General features: G+C 35.3%; 1 protein-coding gene and 1 pseudogene across 1 annotated transcript; both read left to right on the top strand.

Annotated features, from left to right (window-relative positions):
- Positions 1 to 3,398: 3,398 nt before the first annotated feature.
- LOC122138354 lies at positions 3,399 to 6,015 on the top strand (annotated as a pseudogene).
- A 793-nt stretch (positions 6,016 to 6,808) lies between these two features.
- On the top strand, positions 6,809 to 20,345 carry LOC109050354 (dnaJ homolog subfamily C member 10-like). The gene is made up of 23 exons (XM_042731775.1): positions 6,809 to 6,945; positions 7,610 to 7,897; positions 7,971 to 8,136; positions 8,261 to 8,311; positions 9,118 to 9,200; positions 9,290 to 9,421; positions 9,514 to 9,607; positions 10,027 to 10,104; positions 10,203 to 10,246; positions 10,349 to 10,480; positions 11,906 to 11,995; positions 12,189 to 12,299; positions 12,727 to 12,841; positions 13,545 to 13,672; positions 13,925 to 14,041; positions 14,920 to 15,021; positions 15,132 to 15,287; positions 15,897 to 16,030; positions 16,116 to 16,169; positions 16,404 to 16,551; positions 17,562 to 17,684; positions 17,780 to 17,890; positions 18,868 to 20,345. Exons 2-23 carry the CDS (start codon positions 7,700 to 7,702, stop codon positions 18,877 to 18,879), a joined length of 2,379 nt encoding a protein of 792 aa, XP_042587709.1. The 5' UTR covers positions 6,809 to 6,945; positions 7,610 to 7,699; the 3' UTR covers positions 18,880 to 20,345.
- The last annotated feature ends 1,095 nt before the right edge of the window (positions 20,346 to 21,440 follow it).

The following is a 21,440-nucleotide window of genomic DNA, read 5'->3' as shown; positions in this document are numbered from 1 at the left end:
ATTAATTGTTTATCTGGTAATATCTATATTTGTTCATTTAATTGAATAAACTACTGCCAATCAAATGTTTGGACATTCCTTCTCATTCCTTATTATTACTATTTTTCCTTATTTATTATTATTTAGAATAACAAAAAAAGTCATAAAAACTATTAAATAACATATATAGGCTTGTTTAAGCTGTTCTTCCAGCAGAAATAGTAGTTAACAAACAGTTTAATCTGGGACGTGACAAACTAAGCCTTTAAAAAAGATTTAAACAAGTATTTAAACAGGTGGAATTACCTCAGACACCTCATAGTACAATAGAACAATGTACAAATAAATTCTAACTATGTTTAATATTTGAGTCATAAACAATTATATTCCTGAGAAACAGTGCAAACATGCAAACACTAACCTTTAGGTGGTTGTAACGGCTGCAACAAACTTCAGTCATGAGGTCAGTACAAGCGTATATTTACCTGTCTTGTGATGTCCTTTGTTGCATATTATTTTCTTTTAATTTCTTGTTTTCGTTCTTTTTTCTGTTTGGAGGGGTTATAGCTGTTGACAGGCTTTCTAAGTATTTAGTAAACTCATAAACAACTCATGAAGTTCAGGCAAAATTACCTTTAGCTACCTCAGGACGCACAGGTGACCAAAGAAAAAATGTTTACTAACGCCACCTTACATCTACGTAATATCAGTTCACTAAAATATTTTTGTTGTCATCTACATCTTATACAGAAAAAAACTCCTTCCTTATACCCACTAAAACATCTAGCATAGTGTGTTTTAAAGGGCTTACGTTTTGAGTATTCCATTAAAAATTCCTGTGGCAGATTTCCAAATCCCACAAATCTCAAACAGACACTCAATAACTGACCATATGCACGATTACTTCCTGGTTTTAGATAAGCCAGCCCAGTCATTTCTGGGCAACTTCACTGTGCCTTATCCCTCTGGAGTCGATTAACGCCGCGTTTTGGGGTATTTTCTCCTGATAACCCCGAAAAGAACTTAAATTACACTTTCAGTTTTGATCGTACAGATAAGTGCAATACATCAATCGAATCTGTAAAGGGTCTACTTTTTTTTGTATACAGACATAATAACAACAAAACTTTGTGCACTTATAAAATAAAGATAACAAACAAGGAGAGTGCTGTCTGCAGCCTTTGTCTGCGCTGATCTTCAGATACAAATGCGTCATTAAAATGAACTGTAACTCAGTGAATACTCAACGAAGAGACATGAGAGAGATATCTATAGAAAGCCTGACATGTCTACTTTTAAACTAAACAAGTGCTGCTGAAAACAAATATTCTGTGATAAAGTAATCCATATGAAAAAACAAACGCGATGTCCGTTTTTCACGTCTCCCTTCATTATCTTATAATGCGACCACGCCCCCGCGCCGAGCGCGCTTTTTGAGATTCAAATGTTTTCACTGAAGCGCGCGGCTTTGAATACGCCCACACAACAGAAGACAAAACGCAGCGAGACTGTTCTTCAAGTTTTTATTATTTTACTGTTTGCTTCGCGATGAGAGGAATAAGACAGGACACTAATTCACCCCCAAAAAGATGTGATGTGGTTGAGGATTTGAGATTTGGATTTCCTCAGAAAAAAGAATGAAGCACTTTATTCAGCAGAGATCATAACCATGAGTAGTCCTCTTTTTATTGATTTATATACTTGTACTAGTTTTCACATAACGTGTAAACATTTTACTAGTTAGACTTTTTCCAAAGACTTTTTCCAAACTATAATTCCTGACTAAATGTATAATCAAGTGAAATATTATGAAGTTTCAATAACAATATACACTACTATACCATTCAAAAGCTTGATGTAAATAATATAAATGTACCAATAAATGTAACTGTAACAAATGTAACAATCATTGCTGTTCTTTCAATTTATCCCCCCTAAAAAACCTAAAAAAAATATTCTCAGCTCTTTTCAACATTAATAATAATAATAATAATAATAATAATAATAATAATAATAATGATAATAATAACAAAAAAAGTTTTTTTTTTTTAGAAAATAAGATTGTTCAAAGGATTTCTGAAGGATTGTGTGACTGGAGTAATGATGCAAAAAATTCAGTTTGAAAGTCAGCTTTGATTTTTTCCTAATAAAACTGTTTAACTGCACTCACAAGTGAATATCAAATTATGTTGTTGGATAATTAAATATATTCTAAATAAACTACAAACATCAAATTATATAGATTTATTTTGTCCTCACATTCTTTCTTGTAACTCACTCCCTCTCAGTGACACAGCTGACTGAATGGCTCATTATGCAGCTCATTATGCAGGCCATTTGTCTTCTCATGTGTGAATTCATGATAGTTTGACGCCTACTCGCATATGACTTTTACCAACAAAAAGTGTCTTAGAAAATTTAAATCAATATATATTGATTTCTGTAAGTGAGTAAACAAGATGATTTTTCACATCATTTAGAAAAAAAAAATTCTAGGCTACAAGCTCCAGTTTTCTCAAAATTCCTGGGAACCAATTTTCTGTATGTGTTTTTATTGCCTTATTCAAGTGATTTAACATTTTTAGTTTTCCACTAACCACGCATAACATTTTTTTTTCTCAAAAACACAATCATGTACATACATGCTGCTCACATATTATTATAGCCTAGTTTGTGCTGATTACAGTGAGATTAGACTTTAGCCATTTAGATATTTATAAGAAACTGAAAAAAGCACAAATGTCAGGGCATGACAAAACTTCTCCAGGCCCCAAAAATACCCTTAGACTCCAGAGGGTTAAGGGAAGCGTCCTTTGCTTCTATACATAATCCATTCACAATTTGAAGAAAATTTTTGTTTGTCTTCAAAATAGAGCTGTGCATTAAGTGATTCAGACTAACAAAACTACAGCAGCAAGTCTGTGTTGGATAGAACTTAAACAATGTGGTTTTTAAATTAAATCTTAAGATTTAGAAATATTCAGTGCATTATTTATTTGTTATAACTTATTTAATTTGTATTTAACTATATAGGTTTTTAAATAATTCAGCATTATAGGCTGTCTGGCCTTATTTCTTTAAATGACAAGTGACTTTGTGGCTTCCTGCACTTGCTATAGGCCTACTTCAGTGCAATAAAGAAAAATAAAGTGCAAAAATTTGTTATTTTTATTTTATAATAAATCAAAAAGATGTGAAAAAAACTAGGGTGTTGAAATGGCAGCTGCAGCTAGTGAGTGATCCTCAGCTGCCATCTCGTGGTTATAATGGTCATTTCATTGCCATCTCAAAAAGTCTTTATTTTTGGCACATTTCTTCATGTCGTCTTCATGAATTAGAAAGTGAACCATAATGTAAATTTTACTGCACAACGTTGAGAAATAATAAATTATGCTTTAAATTTTTATAAGATATTAAAAATGTGTTTGAAGGTAAGAGATTGATTATGGAAAATACCATTATGATGTCGTTTAAGAGATTAGCCTAACTGCCTAAACAGTTATGATGGTGTTTATTTGTCAGAATTCAAATGTGCAGTTATGTGGCTGGGTACTTTCCTGGGATTACCAGACTCTGCATATAAAATAATATGTTCTTTAATAATATGAAACTGTATGTTAATTCCACTATCATTATTTACGGTTTTGCAATTGTTTTGTTTCTGATAAGAATGAGGCAGAAGAGGTTTCTGTGAGAGTCTCTACCTATGTATAGCACATATAAAATGAGCTTCACCGAAACATTACGAGCTGGCTTATCTATATTTTATTTACTTTTATATTTGGTTAGTTTAGTTCAGGGGTCACCAAACTTGGGCCAGTGTCCTGCAGGAGTCCGGTAACCCCTGGTTTAGTTAGTTAGTTAGTTTAGGGGTTGGGCCATGTGTCTTTTTTTAAAATTAATTTAGTTTTAATGTGTTTATTTATTTTTTTCATAAACAGAAAATTATTTTGAAGTTATTATATAATAAATATAATACATATAATATATTAATACATATAAAATAGTAATGTTGCTTTCTTCACACTGCCACTACTATTGAGGCGGATGTAGGCCTATAAAAACAGTAACGTGGGTTCCTTCATGTAGTTTCGTTGGGTAGCAATTTAGCAAATATTTTATTATCCTGCAGCCTTAAAAGTGCAAACGAGAGAACGTCATGCTGCGTAGGCTACTATAGAATGTAAATCTCGACAAGCCATTGGATGTCCCATGACCACCTAATTATGCAAATAATGATAAATTGAATGGACTACAAAGGTCAGGTTTTATAGGTTTCTAAGCACAGGTACATAAAGGAGCCTCTTTTAGGGCACAGTGCGTTACATATCTCCTGTGCAAGTTTCTATGTGAGAGTTGCTATTTGTTCTTACAACTATATTTTTACATTTTCAGCTTTTTGCTCTCTAAACAGCTCAACTACGCAGCAAGAATGAGCTCTTGTTCTGGACCAGAAGATGCTAAAGTTGTAATTGTAGGTTCAGGTTTTTCAGGGTTGGCTGCTGCAGCCACGTTTGTGAAGGCAGGATTTGAAAATGTCCTGGTTCTTGAGGCGAAAGAATGAATTGGAGGTCGAGTGAACACAATTAAACCCTTCACCGAGAAAGTCATCTAAGTTGGAGCGAACTGGATCCACGGACAGAAAGGAAACCCCCTGTACAAGATTGCAAAAGAGGAGAATCTGCTATCCGAGGGAACTTCTGCATCCAAAAACATGTGCCTGCCCCGTTCTGTAACACCTCAAGATTACTTTTTCAAAGAAGATGGGAAGCAGGTCTCCAAAACAATTGTAGATCAGGTGCGTCCAGACTTCAGCAAGCTCACTGACAAAGCTTTTGAAGATGAACTTAAGTGCAAGCACAGAAAACTAACTCTTGGTGCTTATCTAGATGACGCCTTTGATAAATCTCCTCTAGCGGGAACAGAAGATGGCCAACAAGTTTTTGAATGGTGCAAAAGGACTGAATGCACAGACGAGGCTTGCTCTAGCCTCTATGAGGTGTCTGCATCTCAGATTAGCTATTACACTGCTTTAGAGGGAGAATTTTTTAACACATTGGGACCCGGTGGCTATCAAGCAATCTTAGATGTTCTCCTGAAAGACCTACCTTCAGGAACCATCCAGTGTAATGCACCTGTCAAGAGCATCCGATGGGATTTGGTCAAAAAAGGCCATTGTGAAGACCAAAGGTATCCTGTTCAGGTCGTTTGTGAAAATGGACAGAGCTTTGAGGCAGACCATGTGATTGTCACCGTTTCTCTGGGGGTTCTCAAAGACAAAGCCTCAACCATGTTTGAACCACCCTTACCACCAACAAAGCTGTCTGCGATTGAGAATCTCAGCTTTGGCAAGAGTTTTTGAGAAGAGATTCTGGCCAGATGACTGTGCCGGGGTGCAGGTGTTGTGGAAAGAGGGACCTGAAGATAAAGATGTTTATGAGTCTCTGTCTGAAGAAGAAGCCTGGAAGAAGACGTGGTTCTTCCTCCTAAAGATGAATCCAGAGGGAGGAAGGTAACCTCTTAATAACTTGTACAAGTGTTTGATTGTTTGTTTATGTGGTGTGGTGTTAAGTTCATTTAGTGGAGGGGCGCTGCTCCAACACACATATCATGTAGTTTTCAAATAAGCCTGAAGGACTTTATTAGTTGAATCAGGTGTGTTTAATTAGGGTTGAATCTAAACTGTGTAACTTGCAATAGTGAAAAAGATAATTAGCAGAATGCATTTTACAATTTCAAGCAGTGGTGAAATTAATAATAAATTGATTGCATTTCTCTTTGTTTTTGAAGAACCTTCAGGTGTTGTTTGCTGGTGAAGCTACACATGTGAACTTCTACACCACGACCCATGGAGCGTATCTCACAGGAGTCAGAGAAGCTGAAAGACTCATAAGCTATTACGCTGACTGAGCATACAGTCCCAAAGAGAGAACAACATATACTTTGTTTCATAAGGATATAATTTTATGAATTTCACATTTTATAGACTTGCTCTCACACCCTAGTCTTACACAAAACTAGTGTTTAAACAACCAGTAGGTAGTTTACAGCTGCTTGACAAACATCATTAACTGTGAGTGTTAACATCCAGCTGGTCACGGTACCATACATATCTCTGTCCTGTTAATTGTTAAATATCTCTGTGTTGTGCGTGTAGTACTGATGGAGAAATATTCTTTCCCAATTACCAAGCAATGTTAAATAATATTTTTTTTTAAAAACTGAATATGAATGCATGCATTGAAGTAAATGAATTAAATGAACTAAACGTGTGCCCTCAGGGGTTATTCAGCATGATCTATGACAATGTAATATTGATCAACATACGATGTGAAGCACTTTTGATTTTGTTCGCTATTGTTTGTAATGACACTGTGCCTTGATTTAAATGAACTGTTTTCTGGGAATATCTATATTTGATCATTTCAGTGAATAAACTACTGCCAATCAAACGTTTGGACATTCTCCCTCATTCCTTAGTTTTACAATTTTCCTTTGTAATTTATTATTATTTAAAATAATAGAAAAGTACATATACAGGAAAAGCGAATGACCAAAGAAAATGAAACAAATTAAAGTTATCTAATATTTGAGCTTCTTTGTCATATTAGACGACTTCTTAATTCCATTTAATAGATTGCACTTCCAATAAAACATTTGCATTTTGTTTTTAAAATGTGTTTACACACACACACACACACACACACACACACACACACACACACACACACTTATATTTGTCAACAGCAAGCATTTAAACACAAAACATTTAGATTAAAATATTAAGCTAACGAGAAACAAATGCAGTATTTTTGACCACTCTTATTTTGAAAACCACCTACTTCCGGAAGTTTTTTAATTCTCTTTCGGCCGCATGCTTCACATTGCTACAGACGCCGGTGATTCGGGAATAAGCTCATGAATCAGGGGAGAACTGGAGGAGTATTAAAGAATGTTTAACAAAAGGTGAGACAATAAACACAGTGTATCGAAACGAGTGTGCTAAGGTTACTTACATATATCTCTGTGAATCACTTGTGGATTTCGATCAAACGGTTTTTTTTTGTTGTTGTTGTCTGGAATGCAGTAAAAAGCCGCATGATCTGCAATCCTTTCGGTTTGGATCCAAATGTAAACTTAACTGTTATACTAAACTGACGAGTCTTGTACAAGTTTGCAGTTTTAGTTTCACCCGAGCTGATCTCGGTAACGTTAACGTTACACACACTAACGTTACTAAAACTTTTCTGACATCTGGGCAACCTGCGAAGAAGGGATTATTATTGTAATCTGTGTTTCATATATTTGTAACGTTATATCCATTAGAACTAAGCACGTGTATTGTATAGATGTTAAATGTCTTCGTAATTGTACTGTTTGTCGAGTCGCCTTTATACTGTATATATTTTAGTACGTGCTATTACAGTGATAAGAATCATAATAGGAACTGAAATAAGCAATGAATACAAGAATAATGATAATTATTAAAAAAAAAAAAAACACAAATGATTAGTGATGCGACATGAGAAAGTTGCTCCGCCCTCTGTAAACACCTACGTGTTCATTTCCAATAGCACCGGAGTTGAGATCTCTTCCCTTTCTTTTTCACCCTCTCGTCATCACTTTCTAGGTGTCTTCACTGAGGATGATCATCACACTCCTGTGAGCAGTTCTCCAACCTTGAAAAGCTCAAGATCTGCATCAACAACAGCCTTCAACGATGGAGATGTTCCAGAATCATCACACACCTCCTAGGAAGTTGTTTCTGTTTGCTTTCATCGCAGTATGGCTTTTCGTTACCATTTCCTCTGATGAAGATTACTACAAGCTGCTAGGTATTTCGAGAGAGGCCAGTACTCGTGAGATTCGGCAGGCTTTCAAAAAGCTTGCTCTCACAATGCATCCAGATAAAAACCCGGTGAGTAGCAGCCAGACGTATGTGTCTTCCTTCATTTGTGACACTCTGAGCATGCTTCCATTGTCTCTTTTAGAATGATGCAACGGCCCACGAGAAGTTCTTGAAGATCAATCGGGCCTACGAGGTGCTGAAGGACGAGGACTTGAGGAAGAAATACGACAAGTATGGAGAGAAGGGCCTGCAGGATGAACAGCAAGGAGGAAGATATGAAAGCTGGAACTATTATAGATATGATTTTGGTAATTCTGTTCTCTGTGCTATGATATGTTTGGATATTATGTGACGGTACGACACTGAATAAGTAGAGAGATATGTCATACTTGTCTTTAAGCTGGAGAAAAACCATGCAACTGTGTTTTTCAGGAATTTATGATGATGACCCAGAAATTACTACATTAGACAGAGGGGACTTTGGTAAGTGATGATCTTAAATCATTCGGATTATGAGTTTTTGTAAGCTGGATTCAAAATCAAAAGACAAAAATGAAATGATATTTTGCACAAAGTAAATTACATCTTTTGCATTTTGACATTGCATTTTGACAAGCACATTTTCCTCTAAATTATCCAAATTATGCATTCAGGCATTTACTGTTTAAATTTTTATTTTATTTTTTCTTCAATTTTCTTTACTGTCATTAGCAATTTTCATTAGATTATCATCATTATAACTGAGAAACCTTTTACTGTACAGAAGCAAAAATAAAATAAAAAATTAGCAAAAATTAAACCTCATGATAAACATGACTGTTTAAACATAATTGTACTTTATAAATAGTTCTATTATAGTTCTAATCATTCTATAATAGTGTAAAAATATAATATCTGATAATAATAATAATACTATATATATATATATATATATATATATATATATATACATTTTTACATGGCTTTAATGAGCTTGAGATTTTTTTTTTTTTTTTTTTTTTTTTTTGTTACTTGATGGCAACTGGAGGGTTAAATCTGCTTAATATTTCAAAAAAATAATGCAAGAAAATACAAAAAAGGCTAAAAAGACAAAAAAAAAAAATTACATTTGGGGTGAGATATGACCTGAAAATTTCTTGTTAGGTTTCTTTAAACCCACCAATTGTATCTTATTAGCTTATCTTGTAGTATTCAAATGGAGACCCAACCTGTTTTTTTTTTTCTTTTTTTTTTCTTTTTTTTTCAATGGTTGCGTGTTGTTGTGACACCAGTTTTGTCTTTTTCCACAGATGCAGCTGTAAATTCTGGCGACGTCTGGTTTGTGAATTTCTATTTCCCACGCTGCTCGCACTGTCACGATCTTGCCCCCACGGTACGTAACCGTTTTCTCTTTCTCTTAGTCACTTCCTCCTCACACCTGTTACTGTAGGTTATTTGACTGAAATGTGATGCACTCCGCAGTGGCGGGAGTTTGCGAAGGAAATGGACGGTGTGATTCGAATCAGCGCTGTGAACTGCGGTGATAATGGCATGTTGTGTCGTAGTAAAGGCATCAACAGCTACCCCAGCCTCTATGTGTTCAGAGCGGGAATGGTGAGACCGTTCAGCGTTTATCAGCATATGATACATAATGTATGTTTAATGTCCGTAATGATCCTAAGATATAAATGTAATCATGCCAACAGAAGCCAGAGAAATACTACGGTGACAGAACAAAATCAAGCCTCACCACATTTGCAATGCAGTTTGTGAAGAGCAAAGTAACAGAACTATGGCAAGGTATTCAATTTTGGCGTGACCATTTACATTTTGTTTTCTTTAAATCTAGAAATAAAAATGTTTTTCAGAGTTCATGCAACTGCTGTCATTAAAGCAAAAGGTAGCTGTACTAAAGAAATTAATGCTGATTAAAAAGGAAAAGCAAAAAGAAAAATGGTGTATTTATTAAGGGAAATACCTATCTGCCACTACTTATTCATTTTGTGTTATTTGGTGTTATGATAACTTTTTAGATTCTTTCACCTAATAATAAAATGTGTAAATATTATTAGGTGTTTACTAATGATTAATCTCTAAATAAAAAATAAAAAAATACTTTTATGCAAAAAATTGTAACGTATTAATATAATATAAAATAATAAAGTATGTTATTGTACTGTCTTTGTTGAAAATTGAATGTCAAATATTTTAATTTTTAGGGAACATTTTTAATGAGATTGATCGAGCATTTGCCGAAAGAATCAGCTGGTTGATAACTTTCTGCGCTGACACTGGGGGTGAGACAACTACTAAAGCTTAATGTTAGAATTGCCAGCCCATAATCACTCTTGTTTTATTCTAAAAAGCCATATATATATATATATTTTTTTAACAGATTGTCTGGAACCTCAAACGAGGCGGAAGCTTGCTGGAATGTTGGTAAGCATTCAATTTCAGTGTCACATGTCTCGAAGCAGATGTTTTTGTCTTGCGAGCATGAATGAAGATTGTAACCTATCCTCCACTTGTTTGTCTTTACAGGATGGTCTGGTCAATGTAGGCTGGATGGATTGCTCCAAACAGGCAGATCTGTGTGACAGCTTTGAGATCACCACTAGCACTACTGCGCTCTTTCCCCCTGGCAGCTCTCTTGCTCAGAAAGGCAGCGCAATGGTAGGGACCTTATTTATAAATACACATCCTGTCCAGTTCTTAGAGGGATACTCCAACCCAAAATGAAAATTTTGTCATTATTCACTTACCCCCATGTCGTTCCAAACCTGTAAAAGCTCCTTTCATCTTCAGAACACAATTTAAGATATTTTGAAAGTCGTCATCAGAATACTCCATCTGCCATCAGACGTGCAATCTGGGTTATATGAAGTGACAGGAACACTTTTTGTAAGCGAAGAAAACAAAAATAACGACTTTATTCAATAATTCCTTTGTCAACGGTCTCCTCTGTGTATCTCCATATCACTGTATGCTGTGTATGTTCTTCTGTATCAGGATGCACTGTTTTATTTCAAATCAAAGCTAAATACACGTAGAAACAGCGCATCCTTGTGGCACAGATGACACAGAAGATCATACGGTGATATGGAGAGACACAGAGGAGACTGTTGACAAAGAAATTGTTGAATAAAGTCGTTATTTATGTTTTCTTTGCTTACAAAAAGTATTCCCGTTGCTTCATATAACCCAGATTGCACGTCTGATGGCAGATGGAGTATTCTCACCACGACATGGGGGTAAGTGATTAATGACAAAATTTTCATTTTGGGATGGAGTATCCCTTTAAAGGAATAGTTCACCCAGAAATGAAAATTTGCTGAAAATGTACTTCCCTTCAGGCCATCCAAGATGTAGATGAGTTTGTTTTTTCATCAGAACAGATTTGGAGAAATTTAGTATCACTTGCTCATCAATGGATCCTCAGCAGTGAATGGGTGCCGTCAGAATGAGATTCCAAAAAACTGTTAAAAACAACAAAATAATCCACAAGTAATCCACATGGCTCCAGTCCATCAATTAACATCTTGTGAATTGAAATGCTGCATGTGTGAGAAACCAATCCATCAAGATGCTGAAAATGCTCATTCTTCAAACTTCAAACCATTGCTTCCAGCTAGAGGCCTCTATCCATAATACTGCCTTCTCCCGTGAAAAAGTTGTTTAGTCTGAATCAGGAGGGAAATTTTGTTATGGATTGTGGACTCATATTTGGTCAGAAGCCGTGATTTAAATTTAAAATGACTTAATGGTGTATTTGTTTCTTATATACACATAGCTTTTTTCACTTCACAAGACATTAATTGATGGACTGGAGTGGTGTGGATTATTGTGTTTTTATCAGCTGTTTGGACTCTCATTCTGACGGCACCCATTCACTGCAGAGGATCCACTGGTAAGCGATGTAATGCTAATTTTCTCCAAGTTTGTTCCAATGAAAAAAAACAAACTCGTGTACATCTTGGATGGCCTCAAGGTGAGTAAATTCTCAGCTTTTTTTTTTTTTTTTTTTCTCAGGTTGAGCTATTCTTATAATTGTGCTAATCTAATAGGCTGGTTTTCATTTTGATTTTATCAACCTTGCAGTTTATCCAGAGTTTGGATACTAAAGAAATATATACACAAGTGTTGCAGCATCTGCCTGAACTGGAGATTCTTACAAAGAGCAGCTTTGAGGTAAGACTCCAAGTGACTTTATCATGAACATCATATGTTTGCCCTCGTCCTGTACCACACCCAGCACTACCTGCAGTACCACTGTTTACACAGTAACTGACGTCTGCATGAAATATGACTGTGTGGCATAAAATGTTATTAAAAATATCCTACTTATTTTTAATGATGTTTTTTTCTGACTTTGTCATTTCAGCATAAATTGGCTCATCACCGATGGCTCATCAGTTTCTCCTTTGGACATAATGATCTGGCATCACATGAATATAAAAAACTCAAAGCTCTTCTGAAAGGCTCTCACATACAGGTTCTTGATTTATATTATTTTATTTATTTATTTTGATGTTTCAGATTTTATTTAGTTCACTCAAAATATAAAATGATTTAATTTACTCACCCTCATGATGTTCCAAACCTGTAAGCCTGACTTTCAATCATTAAAACACAGGAGAAATTGTCCAAAGAGCACCACGTAAGCAGTTCATATGACGTGCATGCAATATTGTTTTGAAGCTGTATGATATTTAGTTTAAGTGTTCTTATGGCTTCAGACAACTTTTGGAGAGTCCCATGGACTGCTTTAGTGTACTTTTATGGTGCTTTTGCCAATTTTTTGGGGCCAACATTAGAGCGAGTGAAACTACAGAACATTGTTTTACACAAAACATAGGTCATATGACTTCTGGAATATGGTGCTGTTATGTTGGATTAATTGTGTTTATCTGTTTGCACAGGTGGGGAAGGTGGACTGTGTCGCAGATTCAGAGCTGTGTGCTTCTCTATATATACAGAAGCCCTGTGTGGCTGTTTTTAAAGGAGTTGGAATTCATGACTTTGAGATTCACTATGGTGAGTTTGTAAGACTTAAGTGTTTTGCATCTAAATAAAAAAAAAAAGTTGCTTTTTACCATCTGCACGAATTCTTAAATACATTAATGCATTTATACTAATATATTATGTTGTCATAAAAACATAATTGCAAATGAAATGGGCAATAATATACGCTGCCATTCAAAAGTTTGGGGTCGATTGTTTTTTTTCAGTCTCTTTTGCTTATCAAGGCTGCATTTATTTGATAAAAAATGCAATAAAAATCACAATTAATCACAATTTAAAAGAACATTTTTCTGCAGTGGCACATGATCCTTCAGAAATCACTCTACGCTGATTTACTGCTCAAGAAACATTCTTATTATTTTCAATGTTGAAAACAGTTGTGCTGCTGAATATTTTTGTGGAAATCATAATAACGTGAAACCATGAAAGATCAGCTATTATTTTAACTAGTTTTTTTTGTAACATTATACATTTCTTTACTTAACTTTTGATCAGTTTGATGCATCATTTCGGAATAAAAGTGTTTCTGACCCATAGGATAGACCCCAGAAACTAGGGTAAAGCTCAAAAGCAGCATCAGAGGGTTAAAAGACATTTTGGTTCAGCCAGTAACACTACAACATGTAAACATTGATCTAAATTGATGAAATTTATTTTGGTATTGCTATTGATCTAAAATGCATTCTGATGCCGGTTACTCTTTTTAAATCTCCAGGTAAGGATGCCCTGTACAATGTTGTGGCCTTTGCAAAAGAGAGTGTGAATGCCCACGTCACCACGCTGAGGCCTGAGAACTTCCCCAACCAGGAGAAAGAGCCCTGGCTGGTTGATTTCTTTGCACCTGTGAGTTGTTTACATCTAAACCTTCCTGTTAAACCTCTATGTCTGAACGCTAATGATCATCTGCTGAGCACATACTTACATTGCCATGGTAACTTCCTGCTGTCGGTTGATTCGTCAAGCTTAGGAGGGTGAGAAATTATCTGCGGGGGCAATACAATGTGTGAAGTCAATACAATTAAAAGGATAATTTGCATCTGTGTTTGAAATTTGGTCTCTTTTAAAATAATTATGGGTAATTATTCTGTCCTGCAGTGGTGTCCGCCATGCCGAGCTCTTCTCCCAGAGTTGAGAAAAGCCTCCATCCAGCTCTTTGGACAGCTGAAGTTTGGGACTCTGGACTGTACCGTGCACGAGAGGCTCTGCAATATGGTACTGAGATATTCGCCCTCGCTCAAGTGATGCAGAATTGATTGGGCATGATGGATTCAGATCCTCTTTAGCTTCCTGTCTTACCACTTACCAGATCTGTTTATAGTATCAACGTGAAACCTTCTGAATCTTTGCCACAGGAAACCACAGCATCTGACTTATGCCTTACATTCTCTTCATAATATAGTTTAAAAGTCGTGTCATTTCTGCACCACTAACAGCAAAATTAACAAAACAACAATAATTATAAATAATAATTTATTTATAATAATGATTGTAATGGTAATAATAAAAATAATTATCAATAATTGTAATAATGTTTTTTTTTATTGCCTTTATATAATATTAATATAACTGATTATTAATAATAAATAATAATTATTAATAATTTATAATTTTACTATTACAGTAATTATATGCATCAGTGTGTACAGATTTGTTTACAGAAGTATCATAACCCTATGCCACAGGAAACCACAGCCCTTGAAGTGTATCATTGCTGCAGCACTAGCAGCAAAAATAATAACTGTTTTTATGATATGATTATAAGTAGAAGGATTATAGTTAGTTTGATTCACTATTTAATAATATTATAATATATTAATATTACTAATAATATTATTAAAATATTATTAGTAATTATTATATTATATATTATAAGGGTGTCATTTCTGCAGCAAAACAGCAGAAATAATTAATAATAATAATCATGCTTTGTACTGAGAAAGAGATAGTCCTGCCTTACACTGTCTTTGTCTGTTTATATTTAACTTAGTATTATTTTACACTTTGATTTGACATAATTAAGCTTATTTTACCAGAGCATGAATGTTCAGGTGAGAGCTGGTTCTCATCTCTTGCATCTTTCCCTTCTTTAGTACAACATTCATGCATATCCAACAACTGTGATCTTCAACAAGTCCAGCATCCATGAGTATGAAGGCCATCATTCTGCAGACGGCATCCTGGAGTTTATAGAGGTGAGGCACAGATTACAGTTACACCTATTCATATCCTCATAATCCATACAGTATACACACATTATATACAGTACCTGTTTAGATGTAACAGATGATTGTGTGTTCTGCAGGACCTGGTGAACCCTGTGGTGGTGACTATGACCCCAGAGTCATTCCAGGAGCTGGTGAAGAGACGCAAGTCCTCAGAGACGTGGATGGTGGATTTCTACACTCCATGGTGTGGCCCCTGCCAGGCCCTGCTGCCAGAGTGGAGGAGGATGGCACGGGTATCTGCTCTCATTATATTACACTGACACTTCATCTGAGTGCTAAAACATTACCTTTTTCCTTGTTATTACCTTTTTTGTGTTGTATATGATCTCAATGTAATTGCCTTTATTACATAAGCGGCTGTCGACAGATGTTTGATTTATTAATTTGTGGTAACTAAGGCCATTGTGCACTTTAAATTGTAATGAAAATTCTTAAGACATTTTATATATATATATATATATATATATATATATATATATATATATATATATATATATATATATATATATATATATATATATATATATATATATATATATATATAGTTTTTATTCTTTTTTTTTTTTTTGTTGCGTTATTTCAGTATGAGAAATGAGAAATGTTGCTTTGGCAGTATAATAACCATAACAGCCCATATCATTTTAACCTGTGCAATATTTGTTTTGCAAAGCCTTAAAGAAACTCAGTTTAACTGTTTCTAAGTTCTGTGTTAATAAATGATTTTTTCTTAAAGTGTGTTTGTATTAAGCTTACACTTTATGCAATTTACTGCAGTCTTTTGACGCTTAATCACTTGCAGAAATGTCATGATCGTGTCAACCCCATTGCTGTGTGTGTTCTAGATGCTGAGTGGGATTGTAAACGTGGGAACGGTCGACTGCCAGAAACACCACTCGTTCTGCCAGGGCGAGAATGTGCGCGCTTACCCAGAGATCCGCCTGTTTCCTCAGAACAGCAACCGCAGGGACCAGTACCAGTGCGTGTTTCGTACTTTCTGTAACTCAAACACAATGACACACACCGGTTCAACAAGTTAAGCGTTTCTCTCTCATTGTTAACAGGAGTTACAATGGATGGCACCGGGATGCCTTTTCACTCAAGACTTGGGCCTTGAGGTGAGCTGAGATAATTCTCACGAAGTATTCGCCAACTATGTGAACTGTTTTATTGGTAGTTTGCATCATGTAAAGTTTGATGCTTTTTGTTTTATGCTTTGTTTTTGTGGCTTGCTTTCATTCTTTTTTTAAATTATAAATCGGCCACTTTTGGTTTCATTTTTTTAGAATGCCATATAGGAAAAGCTATTTTGAAACTAGTACCCTCTAACCCATGGACTCTTCTGTCCATAGCTCTCTGCCTCGTGCCTCAGTGGATCTGTCACCTGAGGACTTTAAGAGAAAGGTTTTGGGAGGGAAGGATCACTGGGTGTTGGATTTCTACGCCCCATGGTGCGGCCCTTGCCAGCAATTCGCCCCTGAGTTTGAAGTTCTTGCCAGGGTAAGACAAATTAGTGAAGACATCAGCTAATCTAAGCTGCAATGATTCTAATTTTTTTTTTTCAAAGATTTCTGCTGCTTTGCAAGCGTTGGCATTTCCTTCAGGAAATGCAAATATAGCTGCAAATGCTCTTTTAACAGCTGGGGCGATGAGAGGAGTGCATACAGTGCTTCAGCCAATCACATACATTCTTTCCTTTTTAATGCTGCCAAGTAGTTTTACTGTGTACTGTGAAGACCAAAAGTTAGCTGTAAATAATCAAGTTAAACAACAGAATATTTGATGGAAAAACTACATTACCCATGATTCTGCAAACAAATCTGACCAATTAAAGAATAGTCAGTACTAATAACAATACTTAAAAAAAAAAAAAAAATACCTAGCCAGCTGGTTGGTTTGGTTTATGGCTGCTTCAACTAAGACTTCTTTAAAATCCTTAAAACAAATGAAAAAAATACTTTTCGTTTGCACGCATGCACATTTTGTAGTCCAGTGTATCTGTGTAATCTAATCTATCCTCATCTTAGTTCTTATTTAATTCGTACTTCTAGTTTTTATTTACATTTTAGTAGTTTTTTTAATCTGTGTTGTCATGTTCGGTCTTGTAGTCTGGTGTTGTTTTTATGCAGCACCGTGGTCTTGGAGGAATGTTGTTTCATTTACATGTTGTATATGGTTCAAGGCTGGTGAAAACTTGGGCAAAAACACTGTTGCACTCTATTGAAGCCAAGGATTCTCATTGGACCGTTCTTAAATTATGCTGGAGAACGTGATCATCAGGTTTTATTCACATGAGCTTCAGAGCTGCTTCACTAAAGCAAAAGGGCAATTCAGTTAGGCTTTTCATTCTAATTGTTGTGCATTTGTTATTAAACATGCAATAAAAAAAAAAAATGCAATTGTAATAATAATAAAAAAGCAACACAAACATTTCGCCTGGATTCAGTCAGTGCAGGTGCTGTGATCATGATTAGTTCAGCAGCATCAGTCACCTGTTCCTCCTCCTGCAGATGATGAAGGGAACTGTGCGAGCTGGCAAAGTGGACTGTCAAGCACACTCCCAGACCTGCCAGAACGCCGGGATCAAGGCTTACCCCAGTGTCCGATTCTACCCCCACCTGCGCACCACACGGGTACGACACAAGTGCTGGCCACCCTATTGCTCCAGGTGCTCGGAGTTATTTCTGTACCTATTCTAACTGATACCTTTATGTCCAAACTGCTTTAGCGAGATCAAGGAGGAGAGCATATTAACAGCAGAGACGCCCCAGTCATCGCAGACATTCTCCGACAGAGACTCCAGCAGCTAGCATTACAGGGAAAGTCCTCCAAACTTAAAGTAAGTTAGACAGTTATGATTTTGAATGGTTTTGAAAGAGCTCTCTTATCCTTACCAGGGCAGCATTTATTAAAATTACAGTAAAAACAGTAATATTGTGAAGTACTATTACAATTTAAAATGATGTTTTCTATTTTATTATATTTTGAAATGTCATTTATTTCAGGGATGGGCTGAAAACAGTTTGATATAATATATGGAAATCATAATACATTTTTTAGTATTCTTTAGAAAATGCAAGATATTTCAGTCTTTTTTTGTTTGTTGTTGTCGTTGTTGTTTTTTACGGCTGCTTAAATTTTGGTCAACATTAACATCACAATAAATATGATTACTTATTGGCGTTGCCACAAAGCCGTTTGCACCGCACTCTTCCGTCACTTAATATTTTATTTTGGTGCGTCAATCTATTAAATTACTTGGTATATGAGACCATGATCTGCCCTCTCCGTCTTCTTTTTAGCATTTATTTTACATTAATCACCAGTAGGGTAAAATCCAAAAACAAATGTTTTGGCTCAAGGCAATTCAGTCCCTCCACCCACTTTTTAAATCATTAATTATCATCATTCATTAGCCAGTGTTCAAACACTAAAAACACACACATTCCATTTAAACACTGGACAATTTCCATTCGTATACAACACAAATCTTCACATCCACCAATGCATTGCATAATATACCCCTGACTAGAACGTGAATTACATACAATCCCGTATTTATCCCAATCATACAATTGAACAGTTTAATAAATAGTTTAATTAATAAACAATCACCAGCATCTACTACACGAATTAAAATAAATGCTAAAAAGAAGACTACTTTTGTGATGGTCTCATATACTAAATACTTGTTGACTTTGGAAATATCTTGCATTTGATTTTTTTTTTTTTTTCACTTTTAACAGTGGATTTGATTGCATGTAAAATGTAAAAACAAAACAAAAAAACACACCTTTTTTGTGTATATCGCCACAGGATGAACTATAGGACACATCTCGCGGTCCACAGAAGCTGCTGTATGTGGAGCGGTGAGAGAGATGGGAGAAAACGCACACTCATGAACTCATGAGCACGAGAGATTTGTTTGAGTTTGTTTACTGCCAAATGGACTGTAGAAATGAGCCGCTTCACCTCAACTGCTTTAGAGGAGGGAATCAGGACTCAACAAACACCTCTAAATGTGTTACTGATGCAGAAGAGGTCACCACAGTGCAATTATTTCTGATTCTGTGTAATCTATGAATGAACTGTCAAGTAGTGTCTTCATTTCCTCACACAGACTGTATTTAAGACTGTAACAACAGATGTATTTTCTCACAGCTGCTCCATTTTGAAATGGATTTGTGTGATTAAATGTGACCCTGGACCACAAAACCAATCTTAAGTGTCAATTTTTCAAAATTGAGATTTATACATCATCTGAAAGCATATACAATGACAATATTTGGCCGAGATACAACTATTTGAATATCTGGAATCCGAGGGTGCAAAAAAATCTAAATATTGAAAAAATCGACTTTAAATTTGTCCAAATGAATTCTTAGCAATGCATATTACTAATCAAAACTAAAGTTTTGATATATTTATGGTAGGAAATTTACAAAATATCTTCATGAAACATGATCTTTACTAAATATCCTAATGATTTTTGGCATAAAAGAAAATTCGGTAATTGACCCATACAATGTTTTTTTGGCTATTGCTAAAAAGATACCCCAGCGACTTAAGACCCTGTGGTCCAGGGTCACAAATGTTCTGATTAAATACAAAGGAATTGTATTTTACTTGGCAAAATGTAATTCAAGTTGCATTTTTATATGTGCTTCTAGAAGACATTTTAGTTCTGTCAAAGTTGCCAAAACTATCATGTAGTTTATCAAAACAAATTATTGTAGAAGCATAAAACTACACTGGCTATAGATGAAATCTGTAGTTGAATTTGTTTTCTGCTGTTTTTATGTTTTATTTTTTCTCTTTTAATGGTTTTCTTTTCCAGCAGGAATATTTGTTCTCAAAGAATATGTTTTTTTAAACTTGGTTTACTGATATTTGTGCATTAAAGGTGTGTGAATGTTCTCCAGGTGGCCACTAGGAGGCAGTGACTTAACATCAATGGCTTCAAGTCCTCATAGGCCTGTGGAATTGCATGTTGGCAGTCATTGTCATGATGGATATTCACTATTGTTTTGTAGAAACAACAGCTATTAAACATGACACAATTTCTGTTTATGCTGAACACTGCTTTCTGATATTTTGCGAATGAGTTGTCACAATTCTATAAAGCACACATCAACTATGTTTCTTATATTTCCTGAGACAACAGGATAAATACTGTTACAGCGTTCTGATTACTTTAAGTTGTGAAGTGGGTCAACTTGTAAGGTTATCAGTAAGAATGCAATGTTTTATGACCCTTTATCACTCTCCTTGAATTAAACAGGCCTTCCCTCCTTGTTTTTGCACATTTTCCTTTTAAGATTTATGTAAATGGATTTTTTGCATATGAATAGTCCGACACAAATATTTTTTTGCTGGTCAAATGTTTGGAATATTTTTTTTTTAATGTTGTTTAAAGAAATCTCTGCTCACCAAGGCTGCATTTACCTGATCAAACACAGTAATATTGTGAAATTATTTTACAATTTAAAAAAAAAAAAAAAAATCCTTCAGATATCATTCTAATATCCTTATTTGGTGCTCAAGAAACATATCTTCTTATTAATGTTGAAAACAGTTGTTTTTTTGTGGAAATCATCCATACACTACCATTTCAAAAGTTTTTTTTTTTTTTTTTTTTTTTTAAGAACTTTATACTCTCAGCAAGGATGCATCAAGTTAAGCAAAAGTGACCATAAAACCTTTATAATATTACAAAATATATGTATTTCAAATTAATTCTGTTCTGAATTTTCTATTCATCAAGCAATCTTAGAAAAAATGTATCATGAATTCCACAAAAATCTATATTAATAAAAACATTAATAATAGAGTACTAACAACAACTGATAATAATTGAACTGTTTTCTAAAGTAGCATGTGACATTGAAGTCTTTAGTAATGGCAGCTGAAAATTTATTCACGATTCATTTTTGAGGGCTTCATATTTTTCCCTGTATGCTACTTTTGACATTACACCTCAGGATAGATTGCTAGTGAAAGCTTTGTGTTGGCGTAGTCATGAGTTCCCATGAGCAAAGATGACATCAAGCAGGTCCTGTGCTGAGACGAATGGGAAAGTTAATGGTTATTTCTGCCCAGGTATTCTAGACCTACTTATTTGGGTTTTGATCGTCAGCCTGAAAACTCCTGCACCTCTCTATTTGTTCCTTCATCTCCACAGGGGCCTCCAGTCCAAGTTCATCCGAACTTCCTCCATTTTAGCAAGGGAGAAGAGAAAGGAGGGGTTCAAAGGGCCCGGCGGTCCCTTGCACAGATGTTCGGAGGATGAAATTTTCAGGGTCTGTGGCAGCACATCAAACCCTTTTCTTCCCCGTGTCAGTCCGTCAGGAGCTCCCTTCATAGTGCGCAGTGTGTGTCCTGGCATGGGC

The sequence above is a fragment of the Cyprinus carpio genome, chromosome B9, assembly GCF_018340385.1.
Source record: "Cyprinus carpio isolate SPL01 chromosome B9, ASM1834038v1, whole genome shotgun sequence".
In the NCBI taxonomy this organism is placed as follows: Eukaryota; Metazoa; Chordata; class Actinopteri; order Cypriniformes; family Cyprinidae; genus Cyprinus; species Cyprinus carpio.
The sequence above is the reverse complement of the archived record's forward strand: the minus strand, read 5'-3'. Positions and strand labels throughout refer to the sequence as shown.

What these genes read in the sequence shown, in the direction of transcription:
- LOC109050354 (XM_042731775.1), top strand. Translation starts at nt 7,700, where the DNA reads ATGGAGATGTTCCAGAATCATCACACACCTCCTAGGAAGTTGTTTCTG. An exon ending in TGCATCCAGATAAAAACCCG is followed by an intron (nt 7,898 to 7,970) that starts GTGAGTAGCAGC and finishes TGTCTCTTTTAG; the next exon opens with AATGATGCAACGGCCCACGA. An exon ending in AGTAACAGAACTATGGCAAG is followed by an intron (nt 9,608 to 10,026) that starts GTATTCAATTTT and finishes TTTAATTTTTAG; the next exon opens with GGAACATTTTTAATGAGATT.